Here is a 9,952-nt window from a genome sequence, read left to right on the forward strand (position 1 = left end):
GTAGGGCAATAACCTGCTGTTCGTCTGAACAAGTGCATTTCCATGTGTTATCCTTTATGGTCAAAGTCTTGCTAGGTGTAAACCAGACCTGGATTTGATTTGTGAGTCACTCCTTGCATGTCCCTTGTAGCATGGAAGATTACAAGGCTTGCTTTGTACCAGCCAGGGTGGTTGAGTTTTTCTTAATGAGATCTTGACATCAGCACTTTGTTGGTTTGAAGTTACTGGAACACTCCTTGCGCCAGCTGAGGTACAAGGAACAGTGTATTCACGTTGTTAATTGTAAGGGACAGTTTGTTTGCTTGTTCTTTGCACTACTAACAGTCCTTCCTATTTCTGAAATGAACACTTGACTTTATGGTTAGTGGTGAACAGCACAGTGCCAGATAGAGAGTGGTGAGAGAGTAGGTACTGAACAAAAGCTCTGCCTAGAATGGTTTCATTGTCAAGTGAATCAATGCATCTGTGTTTTAAGTAAGAGGGTTGTGAAGAGGCCCTTGTTACAGTATCGGGGCCTTGATGTGCAGCCACCTTTCAACTGCTTTTTTTTTTTTTTTTCTTCCCCCCGTAATGTTTTCAAACAGCTTATGTTGAGAAGAGAGAGACTCTGCTGTGTACTTCTGTGGTGGCCAAGCTCAACTAATGATATGTCCTTTGTAACTCCATGGTAAAACAGCTTCTTGAGAGTGTCAGTTTGGTTACCACATCATCTGGATCCAGAGGTTATTTTTAAGAAAATGTGGACTGCTAAAAGTCTTTGTAGTGCTCAAATGCTGTTGCTTCAGTTGAAGGAAGGCAGGCTGTGTAGTTGCATGTTTCCAAAAACTCAGCAGTTCTGGATTGGAATTCTAAGCTATTGCACCATAAGAGCGCCCCATAACAGAGTTAAATTCCAGGTAAGTATTTTTGTGGTGCTCTAGTTATAAGTGATGTGGGTCAATGCAGGGATAATATAATTTATTGGAATTTATGGAGCTAAGCTTTTGATCTTGTAGACTTATTTAAGAATTGAAGATGCCTTTAGTATATCAAGATAAAGGGACAGGCAGCAGCAAGTTGCAGGAGAATCAGTGTTTCAGAATAAACATTTTTGTGTCTGATAGTTCTAAGTTGGGGAGAAGCATTATTTTTTTTTCACATTATGTTTCAGACAATAGTGCGTGATAACTGACTTAGAGTGGCAGCCGTTCAGTGAAGAATAGGACCAGAGTTATCTGGAAGACTTTTTACTAAAGCAATACTGTGCAAAAAGGGAAAAGTCAATTTTTATTGGATTGGAAAGAGAGGATTAAAAACATAAGAGTTTGATTATAAAAATAATCTGTGGATACCAGCAAAAATAGTGGGAGAAGAAGACACAAAATTAAGGCTAATCTTGGACACTGACAGTTCCAAAAGGCAATGATTTTCTTTTTCTAGATGGCCGATTAAGTTCATCTTTAAAATATAGTTTGCTGCATGTGTAAACAGTGAAACATTGTGTTTTCAACTAGTTTAGTGGAGTCTAAGCAATTGACGAATTCATCTAGATGGTTTTACAACGATTTTAATTTTCTATTAATGGATTTAAAGATAAATAATATTCTTCTTATATTTGCCTATTGTTTTTCTTTTTAATAGTAATATTTGATTGTATGATTGTAGGTTTCCAAGGTAAATGATAAACGATCAATAGTAGATACAAGAATGGCTACTAATGCAGAGGGAGCTAAAATTGCTGGAAAAAGTCCCAGTGGAGTATATGATGGAAGCCAGCATTCATTAGAAGGTATAGAACCTTTTGCCACCCTCTTCTTAAGAAGTCAGCCTACTCTGTCCTCTCTAGACATCTTGTATTAATGGTCAAGATAGTCTAAAGTCTTAATTTGAAAGTTTTGTATAATGGGATGTGTTTATGTTTTAATTTCAAGGGGATTGTACACAGTTTTTATAGTTTGGAAAGAATCATGATGTTTTCCTAAGTGTCTTAATGGCTGATTCGATTGTGTAATGATTATTTTGTATTAGTATTATTTTAATTCTTCAGCTTCAGCAGACTTACAATGCTTACTCCATGTGACTGGATAGATGCAAAATCTATTTTTCCCATTCTCTAGTTAGCAACTGTGGTGACTCAATAAGGGTTATTGTTTTGTGTGAGCCTATTTTTGACTGGGAGAATCAATTTCTTGCATATATACTGAAGGCTACGAACAGCCTGTGATGCTAGTGAACTGGTTTTTCTGTTATAAATGTGAAAAAAAAAACCCAAACATTACTGTGTGAGTGGTGAGTTCTGATTCAGGTAAATTAGTAGTTACAATTATGACCTTTACTTTAGCAGTGCTGCCTAGCTAAACAGTTCTTTCCATAACGTTGCTTGTTTTGTCATTCCTAGCTAATAACTAATCCTCAAATGTGCTGTAATGCATCAAACATTTTAGCTCTTGTGCTTCAGGGTGCTTTGTCATTCGCATTCTATGTATATTTATTTTTGTTTGTAAAGGTTTTTTAGTCAGTTGCTTTGGGCATTTTCAGCTTTTATTTACAAATGGGATGACAGCATGGTAGTTACAACTGGTTAAGACATTGAGATAGTATACTGTTTATATAATTATATTGCTCAGGAAACAGCAGTATGAGAAACTGTTGTGCTATGTCTTCTTGTCTTGTGCATGCAAATCAGGAAGACAGCAGCACCTCTCCTTAAAAAGCTGTGTTGTACTATATCATAGTTCTGATGTACAGGCTTGTCTCCTTAGATTCATTCTTTTGTAGGTTTGCGTTACAAATGGATGAGATACTACTGAGTAAACAGAAATGCCCCCCTCCTGCCAGTATATTTTTAATCACCAGTGAATTTTTTTTTTCAGATGTGAGAATCTTTCAAATAGAACTGTTAGGTTTATGTTTATTCTTGAATGCTCCTGCATTATCTGTAAAATAATGAGATTGAACAGCCCCGGTGTCCTCCTTGTACTTATCTTTTCTTATGCTTCTGTTTTTTTCTTGTAGACAACAGAAGCATACCCATCCCCTTTGCCAGTTAAAATCTTTATATTTTGAAATTTGCCAATCATGTAAGATGATGTTTTTGAAAAGCAGGGGAAAAAGCATTTCTTGTGTCCTGTTTGTCGTATCTCTACAGTATGGGCACTGTCCAGCTGAAATTTACATCTTTTAAGGTTCATTGAATTTTTTTTTTCTCAGCACATGCCAATATTGTAACTTTGAGTTATTAGATAACATCTTTAACTGTCAGAACTTACATTAAACCCTCTAAGAATATTTGTTCTGAAGTCTTGTGGAACAGGTGTTTCATACCATTTCTAAGATAGCAAGATTTCTGCTGTTTGCTCAGCTGAAAAAATGGTCTATCTCCAGATTTGACAGTGCTCCTATTGTGCTCTGTAAGAAATTGGCAGGGAATAGCCATACTGTAGGTTTAATTCTCTGTATGTCCTCTTGGGAGTTGCTATAACTGTACTATTCTTTTTGATCAAAAGATCAGGGATTTACCATATCATCAAAGCAAAAGACATTTTTGAATCATACGGTCTTTGAAATACACCATTCTAACTTGCAAGTGTTGCCATGACATATTTGCAAGAATCAAAAATCGTGTGCTTCCCATTTCCAAGCTCAAGAGGCAACTTCAACCAAAATCTGTTGCTATCCATGTTTGCCTCTCTTCATCAGAACTGACACCACAGTGTCTGTAGATGACTTCCAAAAGAAACATCTCATCAGCTATCTCATTACGAACCAGAAAAATTTAGTCTTGAATATACTGGGGTTTTTTTAGTCCCATTCACATTGATGTGTAACCAAATATACTAGGAATTCATCTTTAATTCAGTACTAAGATAATCTGTATACTATCTTTTTTTATTTGCACAAAATAATATGTGTAATAGCTTGTTCTCATGATTATGGTTATTTGCAGAAACAGAAGAACTAATAAAACATACAGTTGGTTTTTTTTAATAAACCATCCCTAAGGATCTGCACTGATGCTTCCTGTTTGTGTTTTTTGTTAGATTTAAATTCTATCCTTGACACCTTCAGAGTGTGTGTGTGTTCATGTGTTTTCATACCTGTAGTGCTTTGGATTTTATTTTGATGGGGTTTTTTATTCCCTCAATTTTAATAGTAGCAACAGTATGTTGTGTGTTTTTCTTTTCTAAATAAGAAATTAATGTAAATAAGAATGTTTCTATTAATGATTACTAATATTGCTAGTAAGCAAATGAGTTCCAAAGGAGAAGGAAAAAATTGCTTTCTTAGACTTATATTGGGTTCAAGGCTCTGCATGTGTAAGGGGAGTATGATGACACAGTTGCCAGCAGTTTTATAGTTAATTTGATTTTTACTCTAGGTGACTGTGTTCACTCTCCAACAACATTCTTTTAGCACTTTTGAGTAGCTACTTTTATTTTGTATTTCTTTGACAATTAGATTAAAATGTGCAGTTACGTTGTATATATATATATTTATTTCTTGATTGAAACAGGGATTTATGCAAAGGAGAATTTTAGAATTGTTTTCAGTTTTGGAGATGCTAAACTGCTACTCTTTTGGTGTATTTGTTAATCAAAAGTTTTTATTGTTCTTAAATAAACTGCTTTTTTTATGTAGATATACTATATTATGTGTTCTGTGCTGAAAGTATAGATGTATATTATAAAATAGAATTAACTGGTCCTTTCTCTGACTGTGAAACTTTATTTCCACAGCAAAAATGAAACATATCAACCTGTCATTTGCAGCTTGTGGGTTTCTGGGTATTTACCACTTGGGGGCAGCAGCTGCTTTTTACAGGCATGGTAAGAAGTTACTGAAAGTTGTGAAAGCTTTTGCGGGAGCTTCTGCAGGATCACTGGCTGCCACTGTCTTATTAGCAGTACCAGAAAATATAGAGGTAAATTAAACTTATAGGTATAGGACACGATCATTTTCAAAGGATGTTTTTTGTATAATCATCTACCATTAAGGTTTTTTTTAATATTTTGGTTCTTGTTTTTCTTCTTACTTGTTGTTAAGGAACAGGACTCATGTGTGTTTTCATTAACAAAATGTGTGACTCAAGGGCAGAAATGTTTATGAAGCAAGTATTTCTTTATGACAAAAGTCTGTCATACAAACTTTATATTTTAAGCTGTGTAAATATAAATTTCTTGTGTGTGAATGTTGAATTGTATGCAACTGTTTATACTTTAATATTCCAAAATGTATATGTGTTTAATCACCATACATTACAAAGTTGATAGTTTTCTTGGCTAGAGGTAGGCTTTGTTGAGCAAATGCATTTCATCCTTTTGTGAAGGGAGATGAAAATGGTAGATGGACTGTGGCTGTATAAAGTGGAGGAACACCATGCACTGGCTCACATTTTTTTCTTGTTGCATGTGCTACATTAGACAGTGCAAGAAGTGGCTTGTACACCTCCTTTAGATTCAGTACAGTTTACGAACAGCAGTAGACCCACTGTATACCAGGGAGGTTTAACCGTCTCAGTGTTCTGTTCTGACATGCTGCACACATGTATGTTTGGGTTTTTTTCTCTGGAGCTGCCACCCTTTTCTCACCGTGGTGTCATGTAGAGACAGCAAAGTGATATTCAGTGACTACTCTTATACGTTCTGTGGGAGAGCATTAGCTTGTCTTTGCTTGTTTGTTTTTCCCCTTATGTTAAGGCTGCTTTACCCTCCTGAAATACCTGTAGTGACTTTGCCTTAATATATGTGGAGGACTAGGCCTTGCCAAAATGTTAATATTTCTTTAATAGTTTAAATTATAATAAAGAGCATTATTGGAGGGGGTGGTGGGGGGGAAAGACTACATAGATTTCTCGATTTCTCTTTTTTTTTTTTTTTTTTTTTTTGAAGTGCACTTAGGTTTCAGTCCAGTGAGCATCAGGTAACTTTCTCTGGGCCTGTTAAAACTTTCACTGCATTTGATTAAAACAATAGTCCTAGTCAATACCACTCTTTCTGTTTCTTTCTGTTTGTTTGTTGTTTCTTTCTGCTGTGATGTGAACTTAGGTTGCAGTTAGCAATACTTCTGTTACTTTCAACAGTAAGTTCTTCCCTGGCCTATTTCCACACCAAGCTGCACCCCCAACCCCCCACTAGCTGTGTTCTTTACGTGATTTAATATTAGGAAAGTTCCACTCTGTTGTGAAGAAAACCTTACCTGTATTCTATTGAAACGTTACTCTTTTTCTATAGCCTCTGAGTAATAGTTCAGTTTCAAGTTTGCCTGCTATAATGTATACCTCTGACTTTAATTTCCTATATGGTGAACATAGCAGCATATTCTAGCCTCTGGGTATGAGCATTTGTTCCCAGCCTGGTCCAACTTACAAAAATCTTTTTAAGTACAAATAATAGAAGAGATTCAATTTTTTTTATGATTGTGGAAACTAAGCCTGTATTACATTGAGTCTCATGGATTTTTCCTTGAAAATTTTTCATTTTAATACAAACTGGAGAATGTTTCATGAACTTTTTAGTCCTTTTATTTTTTTACTGTTTACATTTTAGTAATTTTGTTGTATTATTTAAATGGAAAACTGAGATCTATTGGGGGGGGGAAGAACTCAGTGTTGTATACTTAATAGAATTAACTTTTCATAGCAGGATAATTATGTTATTACCTTTATTACATTTCTAACTTTATATCCACAAATACAAGTCTTATATCAGTTAATTATATTTTCTTTTTTTTTTTTTTCCCTCTCCCCAGAGATGGCTGTTAGACAAACTATAATTAGGACTTTCTCCATCTCCTAGTCTCAAAGCTCTAATACGACCTTTGCTTATCTTGGAGAGAATGCAACACTGAAGATTTTTTTTGACTGTTGCTGTTCTAATATGACAGTTCGCAAATGTTTTTCATTTTATCTTGGATTTTTGTCACCGTTGCAAAGGCATGGGACTTGAGAATTCTAGGGAGGCTTATAGAGTTATGGATAGGTACCTGTTTATTTCAGAAGTACCTTGATCATGTTTAATGTCAAGTTTGCTTAACTCAGTACAAGTAGTTACAATTTCTAAATATGTCCTCAGTCACTATTTAAAATGTAGATGTATTGTTCAAAGCTTCTAACACTAAAATTATAAACATTTTGTAGCTGTAAGAAATTGTCCCTTCTTGCAGCAAGAATTGTATGGTCTATTCTTAGTACTTGTAATATGGAAAGTAGTTTTCTGTCATCCACCTAGGTCTGGATTCATCCAGCTCCCTGTTAGTCTTAGCATCTTAGATGAAAAAATAGTAGCTCTGAGGTGCTTCTGTGTAGGGCTTGTGGGTTTCCTCTCCTTTTAGACAGAGAGATGTCTGAGTGTGCCTCTTTGCAGCTGCTTGACTACAGAAGAAGCCTAGCTGCCTAGAAGCCTTCATGAGAGGATAAAAAAGGAATATGAATACTGAATAGTGAGTCTTAAGCATTCAGAATCATAATTCATTGTTTCAGATTTTTTTTTTGCTGAAAAATAAATTCTGCCTCTTCCTTTCCTCTTCTTTTGGAGTTCTTAAGGCTCACAGTTCAAGCTATTTGTCTGCAGTCATTAATGCTAGGCATTGCAGCTTGTGTAAAAGATATTTGCTGTGCGGTGGAATCTGTCGCTTGTATTTCTGCAGCTGTCTTTTCTGCCTTTGTCTTCCATCATAGTATTCCATTCATTAAATACTTCCATAGTATTTTATTCATTAAATGTATGTATTTGTTAGTGTCCTGGTTTCGTCTGGGACGGGGTTAGCTTTCTTCATAGTAGCTACTTTGAGGCTGTGTTTTTGATTTTCAGGAGAAGGCTGATAACATACTGATGTTTTTATTTGCTGCCAGGACAGTCAAAGACTTTTCAGCTTCTCTGCTGTGCCAGTGTCTGCAGGGGCAGGAGAAGCCGGCAGGGAGCACAGCCCCAATTAGAGACCCAGTTGGCCAATGGTATATTCCATATCATGCACGTCATGCCCAGTATATAGATGAGGCTCTGTCCAGAAGTTCTCTCTCTTGGGGTAGTTAGTTTCTTGCTCTCTTGATTAGCTTTCCATCTGGCCAAATAGTTGAGGGGGGGAGGGGCGGGGGGGCTCTCCCTGCTCCGGAATTGTTAGCCAGGCTGAGCCTTGGTCATTGAGTGGTTAGCAGTTTCACTGTGTCTCATTTGTATATTTGTATATATTACTATTATTATTACTATCATTACTGTTTTCAGTTCTGTTGTAGTTTAGTTGTTAAATTGTTCTTATCTCAACCCACGAGTCTCTTTTTCCCTTTACCCCTTTAATTCTCTCTCCCATCCTGAGGAGAGTGAGCAGCTGTGTGCTGTTTGGCTGCTGGCCGAGCACATCAAACCGCAGTGGTTAGTAGCATGGTTTTTGCATTAGTGAGGAGACATTGTAATTTTTTTAATGCTTATAGGCATCTTAAAGTATTTGTGTCTGGTTTTAGTACTGAAGTAGTCTTTAAAATAAAAGTTGACTTTACACTTGAAATATAAATGATTGTTCTTGTAATGATATGGTTCAGGGAACTGATTATTTAGGAATGGTAATGCACAGAAAAGTAGCCTTTAACTTTCTTTGATTGTTAAAGTGGTATTCTTGTGATTTTTTTTTTATATGTTTTTTTTTAGGGGTCAAGTTTTCTTACAAATTAGTTCTTATAAAAGGATCAACATGTTGTTATGCGTCTTGTTACAAACTAAGTGCATATAGGAAAATAGTTTAATCTTATAGTCCTCTCTTGATTAAAGTTTTAGCTGGTAGTATGTTTTAGATACCACAGTTGAACATACCTCCCGTAACTAAAACATCCTTAATGGTGAATGTATTAATTTGCAGAAATGTAAGCAGTTTGCCTATGGATTTGCAGAGGAAGTTAGAAAATTGGACTTCGGTGCTGTAACGCCTGGTTACGATTTTATGAAAACACTTAGGTACCTATCTTAATGCATCTGTAAGATCATTTTTGTGTGAAGCCCTCCAGATGAAAGTAGAGATTGTGCATGTTTTTTCTTTACTGTGGGGAGCGCAGCACTCTTTCACTACTAACGTATTTGCAAGTTTTTTTAACAATGATGGTGAATAATGTTATAATTTTCTTTATTCTAGGGAAGGCATAGAGACTATTCTTCCTCCTGATGCTCATGAGATAGCTGAGAAGCGGCTCTATGTGTCAGTCACTAACAGCAAAAATGGGGAAAATCACTTGGTTTCAAGTTTTGCCTCCAGAGAGGACCTCATTAAGGTAATGAAGTTGCATATTGCTGCTTTAAATAAAAATGCTTGAGTTTCTTCAAGATTTAGGAGTATGTTATTAGGTGCACAATAAAAGACTGGTTTACTCAATCTCTTACATTATCAGTGGTGCTGCAACCATAACATAAACAATGGAAGCAGAACTTGATCCTGCAGTGTCACAAATTTTGCTAAAATTTTTGTGTGTGTGTGTTTACTTCAGCTGTTTTTAAAGTACTACCTTGTAAGCAAAGTCTCTGTTTAAAAAGCAACAGGGTGACTAGTAGTTATAGTAGATGAGAATAAAACAGAGGATCTCCAGATTTTGTAACAATTTGCTGAATCTTTTTGCATCTCTTACTTCATTGATACAATTTATGGTACATTTCGTCACGAAAAGAAGTAAAGAAAAAAAGTTCTTGTCTTAAAAAAAAAAAAAATCTAGCACTTTCTACAAGCCCTTGTGGGGAACAGAGATAATGTAATATTAAGTATCATATATAAACTGTATTTCGACTGTCACTGGAAAGCGTATCTTTTACTGCCCGTCTCTTTTCTTTTGAATGCCACTTTTAAATTTGGATCAGGATTGTATACACAAACTGATATTAAATGGAAGGATGAATTCAGATGCATGTAAAGTAGACGTTCTTTGTAGTAATTGATTATATCTTAGCGGAGGACATCATAAGGTACAGCAGAATAAAGGAGGAAATAGAATAAGAAGGAA

At 35.7% G+C, this 9,952-nt stretch overlaps 1 protein-coding gene across 1 annotated transcript in view; it reads left to right on the forward strand.

Moving 5' to 3' along the window:
• Window positions 1–737: 737 nt before the first annotated feature.
• Window positions 738–9,952, forward strand: part of PNPLA4 (patatin-like phospholipase domain containing 4) — a 19,402-nt gene continuing 10,187 nt past the window's right edge. The window contains exons 1-5 of the mRNA XM_010074582.1: window positions 738–896; window positions 1,645–1,768; window positions 4,716–4,900; window positions 8,827–8,921; window positions 9,097–9,232. Of these exons, the coding sequence (XP_010072884.1) occupies window positions 738–896; window positions 1,645–1,768; window positions 4,716–4,900; window positions 8,827–8,921; window positions 9,097–9,232 (699 nt within the window). The remainder of the gene's footprint in view (window positions 897–1,644; window positions 1,769–4,715; window positions 4,901–8,826; window positions 8,922–9,096; window positions 9,233–9,952) is intronic.

Source organism: Pterocles gutturalis, unplaced genomic scaffold (assembly GCF_000699245.1).
Source record: "Pterocles gutturalis isolate BGI_N339 unplaced genomic scaffold, ASM69924v1 scaffold27932, whole genome shotgun sequence".
NCBI lineage: Eukaryota > Metazoa > Chordata > Aves > Pterocliformes > Pteroclidae > Pterocles > Pterocles gutturalis.